The 20,564-nt window shown below is 38.3% G+C and overlaps 1 protein-coding gene across 2 annotated transcripts in view; it reads right to left on the bottom strand.

The window, feature by feature from the left end:
• LOC145990048 (E3 ubiquitin-protein ligase TRIM37-like) overlaps positions 1-20,564 on the bottom strand; it is a 131,386-nt gene that overhangs the window by 41,684 nt on the left and 69,138 nt on the right. For both annotated transcript variants that reach the window (XM_083125684.1, XM_083125683.1), the window contains exons 3-8: positions 18,585-18,795; positions 15,087-15,403; positions 13,074-13,283; positions 11,416-11,595; positions 9,080-9,194; positions 2,397-2,720 (exon numbers count right to left, since the gene is read on the bottom strand). In XM_083125684.1, coding sequence (XP_082981810.1) covers positions 2,397-2,720; positions 9,080-9,194; positions 11,416-11,595; positions 13,074-13,283; positions 15,087-15,403; positions 18,585-18,795 — 1,357 coding nt within the window. The remainder of the gene's footprint in view (positions 1-2,396; positions 2,721-9,079; positions 9,195-11,415; positions 11,596-13,073; positions 13,284-15,086; positions 15,404-18,584; positions 18,796-20,564) is intronic.

Here is a 20,564-nt window from a genome sequence, read left to right on the forward strand (position 1 = left end):
TTGATTTAGTTTATTTTACTTCGCGTTTTGTGCATCTTGGCTAATTTGCGAAGATGATGAGTGATTAAATTTATGAATGGACATTCACAAACAACCAAGCCCGAGCGGGATTCGAACCTGGGATCCTTGGGGTCGCAGCGTGATGTGCTAACCACTCTGCCACAGGGTCCGGCGTGTGTCGACCAGGAACACGACCATGATGGCCTACTCCAAAATGTTGCCTGAATTTCCTCTGTGTAACTAAGATACTTTCACAATTTTTTAAATACATTTCCACAGTAAATTCACGTTGAGCTGCTGACCAACACTCAATCTTGAAACAAATGGCGTAGAATGGTACAACAACTGGCATGGTGAATGCAATCATCATTGCAGGGCCGGCAGAGAAACCAACCTTGGAAAATTGTAGTTGAATGCTGCCCAACTCTGTGTTTGTTGTGTGTGTTAATGAACTAGGGGAGACCTGGGTAATTAGAACATGGGGTTATTGGAACATGTTAATGTAGAATAATTTAAAACGAAAAGACTGGTGTAATAACATTTCATACCTATGTACCTACACTAAACCTACATGCAGAAAATTTGTTATTGGAATAACTACACAAAAGTAAGTTTTATTTGACTTTTATTATACACCTGCAAAAATGATGTGACGCATGCTTGGTGTTTCTCTGCTTCTGCATATACTGGATGTGAATGAAAGAACCCTTTCAAAATTTTCTTCACCCCTATAATAAAACATAAGGGCACACATCATTTCATGTGAGTTTGGTTGTCTATGGGCAATTTGCCTGGTTTTTATAAGCAAAGTTCTTATTGCCCCAAAAATTTCTGCAAATGGGTTATTAGAACATTGCGTAATTTGCTTGATTTCGCTTGGGTATACTAGATTGTACATGTAACTATTAGAAGTTTTTTCTTTACTACATTGTAGAATGGCCTGTAACCTTTCAAATAAATCATAGAACACTGATTTTCATTCACACATATTTGTTTCACAGCTGGGAAATTGAACTTTATGAAAAAAAGACGTTAACTTGGGATTTTATTTAAACAAGCATTGATAACTCCAGAAGAAGTAGAGCTATTGTGTTCAAATTTGCAGGGTAAATGGGACATTTATATATGATGTTCGTATTACCCCAACAGCAATCTAAAGCTATTCAGTTGAAATTTCTAACTTATGTTCCATTAACCCCAAATGGGGTAATTGGAACAATTTTATGGTGTCATGACAATTTTTTTTTTGGACGAGTATTTGCAATGCAGGTATGGTCATTATTTTTTTCAAAAATATGCGAAAGATGTCCTTTTAAATGGTAGAAATTTTTAAAAAATCCATCAGTAACTTTCTGAGTAATTTACAGTGGAACTTCTACAGGCTGTTTCCTGTTCTAATTACCCCGGTCTCCCCTATAATAATTTCAGTAATTTTTAATCCAGTGAAAATAAAACATTCTGGATGGACTATATAATTGTAACTTAAAATATATGTATAGTCTTTGTAGCTGAATTTTTGGCAATTTTTTTAATGATAGTTTTCAAAGTATCAACTACAATGTTTATTTACAGATTAATGAAATTGACACTATTTATGGTTTAACATTATTAGTATTTTGTATATTTTTCTACACCAGACGTTCCCAAAGTGTGCACCGTGGCACCCTGGGGTGCCGTGGATGGCTTACAGGGGCACCGCGAAATGTTCTAATATTTTCACTGAAACGACACTTATTCCAATGTATGTGCTTATTTAGTACCTTTTATGTGTAAAATGTTTCTGAATTTGAAATGAATGTTTATTTTTTAACTTAAGGCAAGCAACATACTACACTAACCGAGCGTTGCAAGTGTTATATAGGCCTACATTCTGACCTGGGAGCCACGGAAAAAAAATCTTGAAACAATAAGGGCACCGTGAAATGAAAAAGTTTGGGAACCCCTGTTTTACACAAAAAAAGTTTACTATTTTTGCCCATAAAATATTATTGAATTTTAAATCAAGAGAAATGTAAGTGCGTTTATAGTTTACATGTTACATTTCCTTTCGTACGAACTTCACACGATCAGTACATATATTTAGTTTCCTTTCTTTTCCTTTCTTAGAGCCTAAGAAACACCATTAAACAATTACAAGATTAATGTACTTTCACGAAAAGTGATTCTGATATCTACAAAATTCTTATGTACATTATTCTATAAATTATTTATAAGTGATTTAAATCAATGATTTTTTTTAAAAAAAAAATTACCTGATTTAATCGCAATTTAAATCAATCTGATTTAAATGAATCCATCTTGATTGCACTGCTGAATAATTATCTATGAGTTAAAAATACGATAAATTAGCACACACACAAACATGAAATTAAAAGAAATTCCTCGATTACACTGACCTCACTATCACTACTGCTGCATGATAATGCCCCAGGGTTTAGGACACTTGGTGAAGAAGAAGTCGCCGTAGGTCTTTTGCGTGGTTTTGTTCGTGAAAGACGACCCGTTGCGATGAAACTGTTTGGACCAGACGAGCAAAGGCTGCTAAGGTGTGCCGTACTGCTTGTAGGGATGGATGGAAGTAACGATGGCATTGGGGATGATGCGGTACTTGAGGCAGGCTGGGAGCTAGCTTGTTCAAGATGAGGTTTCGGTTCAACTGTGTCGCCCCCTGCTGACCTTGAATTTGTCGATGAGCCCCTCGAGATCTCAATGGCCAGCCTCTGAAATATTTACAACATTAATTACATAATCTTACAATTAACTAATCAACTAAATGTAAAAGAACATTACATCATTTTAAGAACAAAGAAAAAAAAATTGGAACACACATAAGTTTGCTTATTTAAATTTCAGTTTTCTCACTCGTTTTGTCAAAACAAATCCCTGGACTTTTCCAGGAATTCAAAAATAAATTTCCACATGGTTCTTTAGTGTTTTAACTTCAACTCCAGTATATGCACTTTTGTTATTTGGCATTGCTTTTCTACCACTATTGGCTAATCATGACAATAAGGATGAGTGATGAAAGAAAAAGCAAGATAACTGTGCAACCATAATACGAATTGATCTACAAGATTATTGACAAGAAACTCTTAAAAACACATTGATCTTTGCGGAAACAACAATCTGTCAGTGTTCCGAACCATTTTTTGCCATAGATCAACGAAAAGACACATTTTGCAGAATTATCCAGTATCTTGCCCTGGAATTTGCCTGAAATCTTGAGAAATTTGCCTCTGTGTTCAAATGTGACACTGATTCTCTCCAGGTGGAAAAGAATGTTTCAAACCGCAGATAAAGGTCTCTTTTCAATTTGAGAATGAAAAATTGTAAATATTCTCCATTATTCTTAATTCTTCTGACGGTTACTGTTTGACTGTGTATTATACTACTGGCTTGTAGTTTATAACTTCATGGAATGTGGGAGACCAAAAAAAATTATAATAACATTTTCCATTTAGTATGAAGACCTGTTTCAAAGTTGGCTACTTTCTGGTAGCCCGGTAGTGTTACATTGCCAAATTTACGAATTCAGAACTTTTAATTTCTTTTTGGGTGGACAAATAAGAAGTTGAGAAGTGTACAACATACATATGACTGCAAATCAAAAATTCTTTGTCCCAATTTTTTTCAGCCAAAGTAACATGCAGGGAAATCAAAATATAGGTATTGTTCTATGTACAGTACCTTGCACTATTTTTTCACATAGTCACCACAGCGGTTCAGGCATTTGTCCCATTTCACCACTAGTTTGGAGATGCCACTGTAGTAGAATTCGGTTGGTTGATGGTGGAACCACCACCAGACAGTGGTCTTTGCTTCATCGTCGCAAATGAACCTCTGTCCTGCCAGGAACTTCTTCAGTGAACTGAACACATGGAAATCACTGGGGGCAAGGTCTGGACTATATGGTGCATGCTCTAGAATCTCCCATTCGAATGACTGAAGTCTGTTGATTGTTCTGTTTGCTACATGAGGCCTGGCGTTATTGTGGAGGATAACCACATTGTCCACATCGATAATCCCTTGGCGCTTTTTCCCTGATGGCAGACATGAGAGAGTGCCCCAATAGCTGTCAGCGTTGATGGTATCACCTACTGGCATGAAATCTAGCAGGAGTGGTCCTCGGCGATCCCAGAAGACCGTGAGCAATGTTTTCCGTTGTGAGCAAGGAGCGAGATCGCTCATTGTCATGAAGGTCTTCTCGGCCATTTTCGAACTCACACCAACCACCAGCGCACACTTCTCAAAGCGAGGCACTTGTCCCCATACGTCGACTGCATTTCCCTATGGATCTTTATGGGTGTTTGTCCCTTGCTCCATAGAAAACTAATACACTTCACTGCTCATACGACGTGAACATGAGTACTACAGCCATCTTTGCAAACTGACAGCAGCACCGTGCCACGGAACAGACGAGAGTTAATGCTGAGCCGTTCCAAGAAAAATCTATTGCATTGAATGTATATCTTGATTTCTCAACAATAATAATATTTTGGCTGAAAAAAAAGGTGCTAAGACTTTTCGATTTGCCCTCGCATTTAACATTTCTGGACTTTTTCACCACTTTCCAGATTTGCATATGAGTTTCAAATGAGAGGGGACCACATATTTATATTTCCTTTTTAATTGCAAGGTGCTTTTCTGCCACTTATAGCTAAAACATTAAAAAAGGCAGAATTTATAGTATATAATATATATATATAATGTATAAAAGCAAGGAGGGCCAAAAGGGCTAAGTAAAAATCAAATAAGGTAAAAGGAAACACTCACCGGACAGTAGGAAAATTCAAAATTTTCGCTAATTTATAGCATCATCGGTGTGAGAAGAAACAGAAGACGGAACCGGAAGTTGGGGTGCTGCAGAGTTGCCAGGTCCCCATTGAAGAAGAAGCGGTGCATAGAACGAAAAAAACACTGTTTCGTCACCAGGCTCGTCGTAAACTGTGAGTGTGTAGGATGAGTTGGGAGGGAGGGAGGGCGGGAGGGTGGGTGAGGGTTGGGCATTACTGGGTGGCCTTGTTCAGGCCAGGTGGAGTGGTTGCACTCATGGCCGATATATAGGCCCTCTCCCATCTTTTGCGAACAGAGGTGTTGGCTGGTTGGGGTAGGAGGTGGATGATCGCTACCCGGAAGCAGTCGTTGAAACTGATGTTGTGGTGGTTGGTGTGGACGGCGACAGTGAAGTCCAGGTTGTGGGTGGAGGAGCGGTGGTTATTGATGCAGAGGAGAACCATCCTTGTCAGCCTTCCTGGACCAACTTAACCACTTCCGTTCCCTAAAATTCACCTGGACACACTCCCCCAACCAGATCACCTTCCTGGATGTGGACGTGCACATCGAGGGAGGACACCTGACTACCTCCATCCACATAAAACCCACCAACCACATGCAATACCTACACTTCTCCAGCTCCCACCCGTTCCACACCAAAAAAGCAATTCCATTCTCTCTGGCCCTCAGGGGACAGCGCCTGAACACTTCACCCACTTCCCGCCAGAATTATAACCTCCGCCTACACCAGGCCCTGGTTAACCGTGGATATCCCTCCATCCTGGTCACCAAGCAAATATCACGAGCTGCCTCACATACCACTACCACCAAGAAACCTGCTGCCACCAACCCACCTGCACTCATCACCCAATATCATCCCCACCTCAACAAAATCAGGCACACACTGCACTCTCTTCTCCCAATCCTCCACAGTGATCCCGAAACCAAAATCATATTTCCCGACAAACCCAGGGTGGTTTTCAAACGCCCCCCTAACCTCCAAAACATCCTGGTCCACAACACTCCTTCACCACACATCCAACACCCCCCTGCCCATAAATGCAACCGACCCAGGTGCAAGACCTGTCCCATCCTCATCACTTCTCACACCCTCCAGGTGCACACGGCCACTGGCAAATTTACCCTCCATCCCAAAGGGACCTGCCATGCCTCAAACCTTATCTACATCCTCACCTGCAACATCTGTGGTGATTTTTACCTGGGGGAAACATCAAGGGCCCTCAACCTCCGCATCAATAACCACCGCTCCTCCACCCACAACCTGGACTTCACTGTCGCCGTCCACACCAACCACCACAACATCAGTTTCAACGACTGCTTCCGGGTAGCGATCATCCACCTCCTACCCCAACCAGCCAACACCTCTGTTCGCAAAAGATGGGAGAGGGCCTATATATCGGCCATGAGTGCAACCACTCCACCTGGCCTGAACAAGGCCACCCAGTAATGCCCAACCCTCACCCACCCTCCCGCCCTCCCTCCCTCCCAACTCATCCTACACACTCACAGTTTACGACGAGCCTGGTGACGAAACAGTGTTTTTTTTGTTCTACGCACCGCTTCTTCTTCAATGGGGACCTGGCAACTCTGCAGGACCCCAACTTCCGGTTCCGTCTTCTGTTTCTTCTCACACTGATGATGCTATAAATTAGCGAAAATTTTGAATTTTCCTACTGTCCGGTGAGTGTTTCCTTTTACCTTATTTGATATATATATATATATATATATATATATATATATATATATATATATATATATATATATATATATATACACACACACCGTGCGTTCATTTCGATCTGCAGCCGAGAGATCGGGAGAAGCGTGGCGGGCGGCGCTGACGGCTGTAATGCCCGCTTATTTTTATAGACATATGCAGACATTTATATAAATATTGCAAAACGATCACTAACCTGTGTTATAACATGCAAAAGTTCTTCTGTAATTCATCCAAGTTCTGCTCTTATATACACAAAAAAATACGCTTTAGAAACGATGTTAAGAGCCACAGATAATAAAACATTTTAATCATAGTTTTGACCAGTAACGTCCTGCGTAAGTTTATATCCTTGAAAGAGTTTTGTGCCGATGGGGATCATTTGGAGGTTTTGAATGTGCAACACTGTATCAAGATTACGCTGTAGAAGAAACCGTTAAAAGTCAATAGTGTTCGTGAGCTTCCTTGCAATCCGAAATCTTCGAGCTCGAGTTTTTTGTTTCTTCGCGACTAGATGAAGACAGAGTTGTAAATATAGTGGCGAGCAATGTAAACCAAGAGCGTGTTAATTTCGTACTGTGCGCAAGAGTGTTATTCTTGGTTACTTGCAGTTACTTGTTTGTGTTATTGTAGTGTGTATGTGTGACGTGTCAGTGAGACGATTGGAATGCCAGCCGCAAGATTCACGTTAGAACAAAGATTTTTTTATGTATGACACGTACCTACGTGAAAACAAACTCGTGTCGAGACGTGTGTAGGTAATTTGTACAGAAATTCCAATGCATTTCAACTCCACACAGAGATACAGTTAGACATCTTGTCCTTAAATTACGAGAAACTGTATCGTTAAATTTTAAAACACCTAAGCAAAAACGACGGATTCTAACCGAAGCAAAACTCTATGATATTGGTGCAGCGTTAGAACGTTCTCCAAACAAACCTCTACGCCGTGTTTCACAAGAGGTGGGCGTGTCAAAATCATCGGCACATACAGTCACTAAAGTACTAAAATTAAAACCATACTCTTATAACACAGGTTAGTGCTCGTTTTGCAATATTTATATAAATGTCTGCATATGTCCATAAAAATAAGCGGGCATTTCAGGCCGCAAATGTCGGCATCTCCGTCAGTGCCGCCCGCCACGCTTCTCCCGATCTCTCGGCTGCAGATCGAAATGGATGCACGGTATATATATATATATACACACACACACTAAAAAAGGTAACGTTTCCACCCCCTAACAGGGTCTTCTTCAGACTAATATTTACCTTCCACATTTCCGGAAAAGTGCATAGGGATAACTGTAGAATATGGGATGAGCAGAATCCCCATGCAGTTGTTGAACATGAATGCGATAGCCCCAAGTTGAATGTGTGGTGTGGTTTGACACGAGATTCCATAATTGGGCCCTTTTTCTTTGAGGAAGCTACAGTTACAGGTGCAAGTTACCTGCAAATGTTGCAACAGTATGCTGTACCTTGTATACCTCATGGGTACATGTTTCAGCAGGATGGGCCCCATCCCCCACATTATGCCCGTTGTGTTACTAACTTCCTTAATAACAATTTCGCTGGTAATTGGATTGGGAGGGGTGGACCCATTAAATGGCCACCACGGTCACCAGACTTATCTCCTTTGGGGTTATGTGAAGACTATGGTTTACCAAACACCTGTGCAAGACCTCAATGATCTCAGTGAAAGAATTATCGATGCATGTGGCTCTGTCACTCATCAAATGTTGAAGAACACTTGGATGGAGGTTGAGTACCGCCTTGATGTTTGTTGCGCCACCAAAGGAGCACACATTGAGATCTACTAAGGCGAAATTTTTTTCTTGTTCTTTGGTTAAAAAAAATTCTATGATTTTCTCTTCCAAATAAACGTTATTTGACATTTCTGTCGTTAACGATTGTTGAGTTATTTAAATTCTTTATTGGTATATTTTTTCTCGGACACACTGTATTATAAATTCTGCCTTGGTCAGTATTTTAATGTTTTATTAACATGGAAGCAAGGCTTAACAGTGTTACCAATTTTAGCTAACTGTGACTATGAGGATGAAACATGATTAAATGAAATGACACATGGTGACACAGAGTTGACTATTGACTTTCAGACAACCTGGATGCAATGAACAGTGTCTGGCAACATTGTGCTTCTGTAAGACTACTGGTGATGTGCCTGCATCCTTCAATCTGGATCAAGTTATTACTTGGTAACGGCACACCAAATGTATCTATTTTATCCTTCTGCATTCTGGAATTCTAATCTATACAGAAAAAAATTGTCACAATTTCTGCCAAGGAAAGGTCCATTATAATTTGATGTTCATGGTTGAATGATAAAAAAGGCTCTCTGTAGCCTTAACCTCTTAAGTGTGGAATTTTCTGAACAAGCCGATACTGTTTTTTTTAGTAATTTTTTTCATAGTAAAATTACATTTCATCACTCCCTTCTTTTTCAGATTCAGATTCACTTTCACTGCTTTCAGATGTCAACAACAAGTCTTTGCTATTGTCAATTATTTAGTTAAATTTGTCTTTAACGTCATATTGCTGTCTACTTACCTCCTTCAGTTCATTGATCTGTGTAATGTACTGAGCTTGTACCGTCTGCAATTGACTAATGTACCAGAGCTGGTCCCGACACTTCTGGAAGAACGTTGGAGGCCTCACCTGAAATCTATGAACAAAAAAAAAAAAGTTCTAATTAAAAACAGAATACTCACAAACACTTAACATATTATCACTTGAGCTGTACCTTAGTGTATTCAGTGCTGTAATGACATTTGGCTACATACCTTAACTGTATAATTCTTAACTGTTTGTTTAATTGTCAATCACTGGAGTAACTAAACTGAAGCTAAACACCATAGGAACATCTGTTCCAAGTCAATCAGCATTTCTTGGGTGGGATGTGTCCAGGGGTAGAAAAATACATGGTGCCCGGTCGCCATGGCAACTGAAAATTTCCACCGGGTGCCTGAATTTTTAAATTCAGTTCTAAATTTATGTTTTAATATTTTGAGTTTGCTTACAGAAATTGCCATTACTTTTTTAAGTAATGAGTACAGTGTGTGTTTTTTAATGTTTGTGCGTTATCTGTGTCAAGTGTATCATCATTTCATTGGTTTGCCACATAAGTGTTGCAATTATCACACTGTTCTTAAAGAATGATTTCGTAAAGTACTACTGCGTTCGCGAAAAAAAATTCCATGTAGGCTATCTTCTGCGTACTATTATTGTTCCACTCATTCATGCAAATAGAAGTTCTGCGGTGGATGACCGAATCAGAGTCACCATGACAACTCTCTCATTCATTGTGAAACTATTTTATGGCAAATTACATGGACAGAGAAAAGGGATGAGGGGAGGTTGTCCTTGACCATCACTTCAGGGAGTGATGCCTTGACGCTTGCAACTTGGGCAGTTCCAGGAATAGGGTATTGCTTGAGGCTACTGTGTTCACCAGACACAGCTTCCAACTGTCTGACAGGAAAGTGTGGCAACGCAAATGCATGGCGAAGAGGCATCACAATAACAATTTAGTGTTGAAATGTTATTTCTGCTGTAAAAATTTAACTCAGTTACAGTTACTTAATTTTAAAAGTAACTAGTTACTTCCAAACCCTGGTTAATAGTCGAATTTTAAAATCTTCAGCAACATGGTAGATTTGGTCTTTTAAGTCCACTTTATGCACAGCAAGGCTAATCGGAACTACAGTTTAAAGTGGGATCCGAACCACTATATGCCTTCACCGGTATATTTAGCCATGTTTTAGAATATATTGCATATTTATTTATGCTGTTAGCATTTGAGCGTTCTTAAGGAAGGCCACAGTGGTGAAAAAGTAACTAAGTTGAATACTGGCGATGGTACACTGTACCAGCCAGATGCTAAAGGTTGAAATGACATTTCGCATGACATTTGTGCATCATCAGATTAAGACCTTAGCTTTTACCCCTCTCTGTTAGTGTTTTAACCTGATGATGTAAAAATGTTGTGTGAAACGTGTTTGTGTAGTGTTCGTTTTTATCTTTTAGACATTTTGGTAAGAAATGCACCTTCTGTGCATGGCGTGAGAATCTTCTTAAGGGCAGGAGGAACAGTTTGTGCCCAGTCAGCGGAAAGATCCTAAACTGCTTCTCCCCCCCCCCCCCCCGACCTTTCCCCGCAGCGAGCTAGGGAAATAGGTCTGAGTGCTGGATGGTTGTAGGAGGAGGAGAAAACTTAGCATTGTGCTTATGGGAGTATCATTTTACTTGTTCTCTTTGGCATATCAAACTTCAGATGACACAGAAATACACATGAACGGAAAGTGGACAGGTTACAGATTTGCATCATCATCTTCAAACATTGTATCTAGCTTAATAATAAACTTTAAAAAACACCTCCACTTGCAACATGGGGAGAAAGACAGAATTTCTTGTTAACCATTTATTTTAGTAGCAGTGATCATTCTGACGATATTCAAATAAATGAAAACCTGCTGTCCAGTTGTCACTCTTCATCTTAAATCAACATTTTTTTTTCTGTTCAGAGATTTCTTTCCGCGTTATGATTATGTGATAGGAGCAAATAATAGTTAATTTATTAACCTATTCAAGCTCTCTTGGTTGCAAACTGCAGTAGCACATAGTATACGTGATAAAACTTCACATTATGCGACTGTGCAATTGTTACATAAATAAACCTGGTTTGCTACTGATTAATTTCTAGGCATTGCTACGTGGCTCTGAAAAACAAATTATAAAAAATTATCTCAAAAGAAAAGGCTCTAGAATTGTTTTCTGGCTAATGATCAAAGCTACAGTTGCATAACTTTCAAGCCAGTCTGTATTCTCTTAATAAATTAGCATAAAGATTAAATATAATATAATAACATTTTTAAGAATCCAATTACCTCAGAATAAGCGTATCTGTTTCAGTGTTGAGGTAACCTTCGCTTGCTAAAAGATCCAATCTGAAGAAGCGATTGTATCCCCAGCACTCTCCAATTTCAAAGTCTGAAGCAAATTCTCGAACTATATTCTTACTGGCATCTCGTGAGCCTTGATGTATCATTTCTACCCTGTATTCATACCTGCAATACAAAGAACTGATTACCACAAAAGGCATAAAGCAATTACAAATAATATTAACATTTATGAAGAAAAAAATATTTTGAGGCCAGACCAATACAGAGTGATGCATACTGTATCTACACATGATACCAAATGAATTCATGACAGATGCGGTAAACGCGATATATAAAATTACTTACGTGAAATTTAGAAATTTCATATTTCCGCGTTGCACAATATAATAGTCAAATCCTATTAATTTCAAAGATCCAGATGCTGTAACCTTAGTGAATGAAGACAGAGGATCTTTGAAATTAATAGGATTTGACTATTATATTGTGCAATGTGGAAATACGAAATTTCTAAATTTCACATAAGTAACATACCAAATGAGTTTGGATGAATGGTTAAGGTAGTGGACTCTTATTCAGAAGGTCATAGATTCAAACCCACATTTGGCCATCCTTGATGCGGTTTTTCTCTGTCAGTCTACGCAAATGCTGGGATGTTTCCTTTGACGATGACCACAGATGCTTGTCCCTATTCTTTCATCCTCATTCCCTTGTCTTCCCATCATGATTGGACTACACTCTACTATCCAAGCTCATTGGTATAGCAATGGCATAGTATGCCAAAGACCCTGATATGAGTCCTAGTCAATTCTGCACACACACTCACTCACTCAAGGTAAACCATTAAACTAGTTGCAATTAATGGCAACTAATGATGTTAATAAATTCATCAACAAGCTGACTTGAAGACACGAAGAACAATAATGCCGAGAAACTGTGAGTATGCACAAGTAAACCGATGAATAATATTGTTTGATACAGAGAATGCCGTGCATTTGCACTATGAACAGGTGGTTGATATATTCAAGAGTTATTAATGACTTTCAATGCTACTTCACACAATTGTAGTGCTCATTCTAGAGTTGTTAGAGGTCCAGAAATTTTAAATAAATTCAATTCTGGTCCAGGATAGAGAATCAGTAAGCATAAATGGGTTCTGGACAGTAAGGAACCTTTTTATCTGTACAGTATTTCAATTCGGTCCAGGAACCTTTTTTCCGAATTATTTTAAATACAATCCAAGAACCTTTTAACAATGAAACAAAATGCAACTTGTACCAAATTTTAATTGTGTAACCCAACAGAACCCATTAGAATTTATGGATTCCTGGACCATTAACAACCCTGGTTCATTCACTTTAGTTCATAACTGTGGCCATAGTTGAAGAAATATTTTTGTGTAAAATTTTAACTTTCTTCTCATAATTTTTCTCTCTTTGGGGGGGGGGGGGGTAAAAAGTATAAATTTCGCCTCCCTTGGAAGGCCTGTCATTGGGGAGAAAAACTAAACAGATCTCACCTTTCTACGGCAAATAGTTCTGCTACGATTCTTTTTGTACGGGACTGCACATTTCTCCCGTCCGTAAAGCTTACAAGTGGCAGAAGCTACTGTGCACTTAATGTTAATTATAAAAATGAATACTTACTTGGAAGTTTCAGGAAGACCTGCACTGAGTTCTAGAAAGACAGACAAATAATTTCCTCTCACGACTCCATTCCCATCAGGATACACCTTTAGCCTCCAGCACAACCCATTAATATGTAATGGTGGGGAGTACACGGGATCTGCCTTATGCTGAAGCGTGCTGAACTGCTGCATTACAAATGTACTCTGGTCATACTGAGGAACTATCTCGCTGAAAGGAAAATAAAGATACGTGAAATTGAGTCACATTGCATCTAAACATACTAGCATAATAAACTACATGTACAGCAGAACCTTGATTAGACATAAGTTTGTGGCTAAAGAACTAAAATCCAGAAAATATTCTATTCAGTTCCAAAATATGGTGTAGAAACCTGTTATGTTGCTCCAATGTATAGTTTATGCACTAGCATTCAGATGTCAGTTAGTGGCATGCCCAAAGGGGGTTGGTGGAGGTCATAACACTCCACTTTGTTCCAGTATTCCTACAAAAAAGAATGTCAAAGGCATAAAATATGGCAAAATGGGGACTGATTACTGAAAAAAATACATGTAACCCCCCTTCTTTTGAAAATTCTGGGCACACTACTGATGTCAGCTATTACACCTTGGACCTTCCACTTAAATTTTGTTCTGTTGCTGGTCCTCAGTGAAATGTGAAGTCAAGAATAATATTATTTATTAGGACAAGTAATGCCAGTCTCTATCGTCCTATACATGGATGATCTCACTCAAAGACTTTCCCCACTTCCTGTCAATATACTCATGTTTGCTGACGACTGTAAACTTTTCAAAGAAATCTCAACCACAAAGCAGACCTCTCCAACACCAGAACATTCACTTTTATGGCAATGTGGCAACAAAGGACTCTGATTCCCCACGCGAATGAAACTGCAACCCCTGGTAGGTAGAGGACAAAGCACATGTTGCCTCCAAGGCTTCTGCTAATGGGTGAAAAGACCCACATGATGCCCGGGAAAGTCAGCTAGCAAAAGGAAATCTACGGTTTGGTGTCAACTGTGCCACATTAATAAATTAATAATTGTGAAAAATATAGAAATGGGCAGATAATGTGAAGTTGTTGGACTTCTGTTTTCTGTTTTACTTGCATGACTGTTGTGTTTTATTTCTATTACATCCAGTTAATCTAGATGGTGTGTATAATAAATATATGTATTGCAACTAAGCTGTAAAAAAGGCCCATTTACTCATATTCGACACGCTCAACCTCAACTGCATAAAGCAGGATCTACCATACAGAGGGACAGTCAAAGCAAGCTGTTATCAGAGTCCATTATTCTAGGAAATTAGTTACGAATTCAAAACCAGAAACTTGGATCTTTTCCTTTTTATTTTAACAGTGCAAAGTACTTTTATAGAATTGTAACAATCAAAAAGTAAATAAATTCCCTTTCTTTATATATCCATAATCACACAACTGTATGATATGTAACTTAAATTTATATTTATATTCATTGATTGATTAATAATTGGGGGACAATACGTGAGTAGTGAATGCGGCCATACGACTGAGAATAGGTTCCTCAATACCCAAACTAATATTAATTTAATTAGAAGTTAGAATAACAAAAACCTAATATAGGGTAAAGAAATGAACAAATAAACTATAGAATTTTAAAGGAACCACACTACGTAAATTCCCCATCATATCGCCACACTTACCATACACGTTTACAGTCAGAGCTACACTGCTCTTTCCCCCGTGACCGTTGACTCAAGACAAACGTTCTCGTTTCCCTCCTGGCGGCTCTGAGCATTACAGCCAATCAAATCCAGGCATGACATCAGTTGCAATGTTACCAGCACATTTAGTACATTTGTGGGCAGAGGGTTATAGTATACAACAAAAGAATTGTTATGGTAAACTTGGTCAATTTTTTTAGAATATGCCACTATGTTAGTGAACCACTAGTTTATGCCAGCATACAGTACATTAACATTTAATTTACTTTCAATACAGAAAGAAAAATACTAATCATGCTGATGCTCTCACCTTTGAAAATCTGCCGGCACAGGAGCTGTAACGAAGCTCGCCATTGGCTTCTTCCGAACTTGATGGATCATTCGGGAGAGATCACTGCTTTTGCTGATGAGCTCACTCCGCGTGCACGTGTGGAGCTGGTGCTCTATTTCCTGCAGGAGAGCTTCCAGCTGCTCAGTCTCTTGCGTGAGAGAGTTCTTCTGTCCCATCAGTGTCAAGAGCTTAGATTTCAGCTGAGAGTCCAGGCGAGCGATCATCAGCTCCACAGCGTTTCTTATTTCCCTGACCCTTTCGTCTTTAGCTGCACGGACAGATTCTACATTTCTCTCCTGTAGAATAATGTTACACATGAGAAAAGTAAATGTATCAGTTGATAAATAGGTCTACCGAGATTGCAAATGGTCCATCTCCAAATTGAGATTCTTTCAGTGGCACATTCAGTGTGAAATTGTTTCATTTACGCTACAGTTGGATACTTGCATGCAACCAAAATCAATACTTTGAGAATACTTTTGGTTTATCTTGAAAATTTGGCACCTGTAAATATTAAATATCAAACTTTAAACTACGTTTCTTGAAAATTGACAAATTTGACATAAAACATTTGCATTCTCAGTAGATGATAAAAAAAAGAAGTTCAACATAGTAGATTTTTTATGTTAGGAAAGTATTGTGGCAATTAAACGATTGCTCTTTTAAATGTTGATTGATATTAGCAACTTATGAATGCATCAGCTTGGGAACTATTTAGGACAGTTGAAGTGTGTGCCACTTTATCTGAACACATTGCAAAATATACTGCATCATAAAAATTTCTTCCATATCTACATAAAATATAGAAACAATATCATGAGGGCAAACAATCCATAAACTAGTTTCTAAATAAGAAGGATGATTAGTACTTCAAACTATGATCAATGGACTTGTATTTTTTTAATTTTATACATTTGAGGATTGTCCGTGTACCTACAGCTTTATATACATTAAACAGTAATGTGTGGCCAAGCTAAACCCTGGCATGGGGGCCACCTTTGTGGCAGTGACCCACTGTTGCTGCATTTACCTACAAAGGAACATCAGTCAAACAGCCAATTAGTAGGGACACTGAAATTTCGCGAATTGAATTTAATTAATATGCTGCTAGCACTTAAAGAAGGTAGGTGCAGACTACTTAACTTTGAATTTTATTTACCGCTTTTCCAACGAAATGATCTTTTTTCACCGCTTTTATATACCGAAATTGTAACTTTTTAAATGCGAAATTCATGAATTTTATTTACCATAAATCATTGTCCCTACCAATTAGGGCTACCACTGCCCCACATATGGACAACAAGCAGCAACCTTAGAATCCCTCCTCCCTGAAGCAGCCAGCAGGGAAACAGGATTTTGTCAAAATTACTGTTCTGCACTGTGAATGGGGGCCAGGAGCTTGGTCGAGGTATAATGTAAGAATGCATCTTGTAACTATATTCTTTAATTATTTGTTCATTTTTTAACATTTGGATACAAATACACATGTATCTTTCTCAAGAGAAGAGACATTTAAAAATGTAACACCTATAAGAAGTTGTAAACAATCAGTACTAAAACAACAATAGGTTAAGGAAATGCAGTAAACAATGGAATGCTCAAATTTCAATAGCTTCTTCTATTTTTATAGATATTTTACTTTTATTGGTATTGATCAAACTGTACATAAATCCTCTTCTACATTAGAGGAACATTTTCTCCAATATAAAAAAATTGAATAAATCAGCCAGTTTTTAATTTAAAAAATCCTAGGATTTAGTGTGGTGGCTATGTTGGAGTGACGAAAAGGACCTTACAGAAAATATTTAAAGAACATTTTGATAACATCAAACAAGGAGAAATGCCAAATGGAGAAATGTGACGATAGCATTAAAGAAAGCAATTTTATTAAAGGAGTCAAAATATTAAAAGTTGAAAAATATAAAACCCAAACGAAAGTGTCCTGATATATTTTATATGGAGGATGTTTGACACATGTTATAATAATAATCCGTGCCGCGACAGCCCTCGAAGGGCCTTGGCCTATCTCCCGAATGCCAGTCTCTCTCCCACAATCCTACCTAGAGGTGTGGAGTTCTTCAACCGGTAATGGGGTGAAGTGGGGTCAGCTGTTATAGGAGATTTCCGAGACTGGGTTACGCTACTCACTCGTAGCTCCCAATTTCCTCATGATGGTGAGTTGCCACCAGTCCTATACATGATTGATTGAGTTGGTGTTTTAAAGTCCACTTTATGCACAGTAAGGCTAATCGGGACTGGACCTACAGTTTAAAGTGGGATCCGAACCACTATGTGCCTCCACCGGGAATCGAACCTGGGACCCCTTGATTACAAGGTGAGGATGCTACCGCTGCACCATCGGGGAGGTCTACCAGTCCTATACACCCAGAGACTGAACCCAGGCAAACTCGAACCCATACCCTCCCGCAGTCCGAGTCCAAAGCACAGCACCTTAGACTGCATGGCCACGGAGGAGGACATATGTTAATGCTGTGAAATGAAGGATAAATCGTTGGATGAAGCAATAGACAATATACAACAAGGAACTTTGGACTACATTAGAATGAACTTTGAACTTCCAATACACTACTTTAAAAAAATAGATAATAATAAAATGCAGGAAAAAAATCACACTACAACAGATTTTTGAGCTTCCACTGTTCAATGGGTTGCTTTGATCTACTGCTGTTTTAGTGTTGATTGTTTGCAACTCACACACGTTTAAATCATTCTTTGCTCTTGTACACAGGTTTGTATTTGTGCCAAAATGTTCGTAAAAACAAACGATAAAACATATCCATGAAAGTATATAATTAGGCATGGACCGATATGAAATTTTGGCCGATACCGATAAAATTTACCAATATCGATAACCGATATTCTACCGATCCGATATAAAATCCCAAATCGTCTTTGAAGAACCTGAGTGGTTCTTTGATCTATTTAATAAATGCATGTTTCCAGGTGACAGCAGTGCAAAAGAAGTTAGACATTTACTTTTTTAAAAAGTAGGGCATGAAGATTATCCATAAGAATAATTTTTAATATGGCAGAATATTTATAGATATATTGGATCGGTAAAATAATAGGTAATTTGACCGACGAACTGATATGGATGGGACAGATTAATCGGTACTTTATCGGTATAAGCTGACATAGGCATAATTTATATACTGGTGTTTAATATAATTCTTATGCCTCTTTTCTACATCTATAGGCTAATCATCATCATGATGGGCACCAACAATGAATAAATGAAACTGATGAAGGAACAATACTCACCAAAGAAACACTACTGCTTAATACATTGATATCTGGTTTGAAATAAAATAATACAATTGTGAAGTTAAACTGCCAATATTGTAATTTGATAGGGTTCACTATGCAAAGCATACTATTCTACACTAATTTTAGCCTTAAAATTGAAATTCACCATTAAGATTAATAGTTACACATTGTTAACGTAAAGGAGCTTACCACTTCCTGCACTAGACTGATGAGCTCCATCAACCTCCTTCGAAGCTGAGACACCTCGTCTTTGATTTGCGTGATATGTTGTTCGTATACTTCCTCAAGAGGCTTGAACGTATGACCCGAGTGAGTCCCACCCCACAGAGCGCACTGGTGGCAAATGCAACATCTGCAGGTCCAGCAGTAGACAGAGAGCTTTTCTTCATGACTATCACACCTGGTGGAAAAACATCAAAGTCTTGAACTTCACTTCAGGTAATACATGCACACACATTATGATGATGCTAAAATGTAAATTATAAAATAAAGGAAAATAACATTTCAATTGGTTGGTTAGTGATGTTATAGCTTCCCTGCTTTGAGGATCGTGCACTAAATGGAACACAAAAATTTTGCATTCCAGCATTACGTGTGTGACATTACTCACAAAATTTAAGGTTCTAGACGTGAGATTAGATTAAAATATTCATAATGAACTGGTTTCATAGATTTATGAAGTACTTTTTGTCTCTGCTAACACATGAAAAAAAAAAAGAGTATGATGGCATAGACTGAATGTATGAAAAGCATTAATAAAAGTGCATTACGTGAATGACTGTTTAAAAATGTGGCAAATTTTGACTTCATTTGTCTGTGAAGCATATAGGCTGCAGATGCTAGAAACTTTTATTGGTGTAATGTGTAGATTATTTACAGTCACAAACATCTACACCTTAATGTAATTAAAAGCAATAGTAATTTCCATATTAATTCCTTTGTTATTAACATGGAGTAGGACCATTTTTTGTGGAATGCCCAAATAGAACAAATGAAAGGTCTGGAAATTTGTATTTAGAAAATCCATATGCCACCAAAATTACACTTTTTCACTTTGCCCATAAAATCGCTATTACTAAAATCAATTAAGTGATACACGTGGCCTCCCTTGGTTTCAAGCCACTGATTGGCATGGTGCCTATCGCAAAACTGCAAATTATGATCCTGTAATAGGTTTTTTTCCCATCCCCAAAATTAGCATTCTGGCAAAACAATCAGTGTTTGAGCTGAGCTATTACTTAATTTTCCTGTATGAAGTAAACGGGTAATCAAAGATATTTGAAAATATTTCAGTGTGATATGGTGTGAATATATCTTTCAGTTTTCATGTCAAAAATCAAAGTTGGGTTGCGTTGCTCCTAATACTTCACCTGTACCTTAGTTAAGATGAGTACTTTCCAAAAATATATGCATTACCGGGCAACTTGTTTCACCGTAAGTGATCCTTTACTTGTGAGCGGATTGCAAAAAAATAACAAAATGAACAAAAATCTAGATCAAAGGACTGTTCTTTTGGGGGAAGGGGGTGTAGATGATAACATCTAGCAGAATAATTGTCATACTAATAGCCAGTAACACTTTTGAAAAAGTCACGCCATGCCACTGATGAATAGACTGGTTCCTGAAATTATCCTTGTGATCCCTTTGCCTTATAAAATACAAATATAGCATGTGGTATCCTGAATTCCAAACCTCATTATTCAACAAAAACATCAAAATGGGATATCAACACCACCACCAATTCCCAAAACTAGTATTCTACTTTAAACTACTGAAGGCAAGTAGCATGATCAATCTGAATGGTTCACGAGTTACTTTTAATGCTGTGTATGTTGACTACAGATTTTATTATTTTACCATTACAAACAATGCAGATAATTGAAGTACGTGCATTTGTATGTATGTAGGGCTACCATACGTCCTGGTTTTCCCGGACATGTCCTCTTTTCGGACCCTGAAATTTGCGTCCGGGCAGGTTTTTACTTTCTGTTAAAATGTCCAGGTTTTTACTTTTATCCAATCATCATAGGTCAGAGATCACGAAGTTACAACTTTTCGAATCATTAAACGTCTGATGTTGGCAGTACTGGACGATGCGCTAAGCGTTAGTCGTTTGTTGTTACAGTTTCAAGTTCCGGTCGATGTGATTTCCACGTCATTCGTTTGTTC

Source organism: Lepisma saccharinum, chromosome 7 (genome assembly GCF_977018435.1).
Source record: "Lepisma saccharinum chromosome 7, izLepSacc3.1, whole genome shotgun sequence".
In the NCBI taxonomy this organism is placed as follows: Eukaryota; Metazoa; Arthropoda; class Insecta; order Zygentoma; family Lepismatidae; genus Lepisma; species Lepisma saccharinum.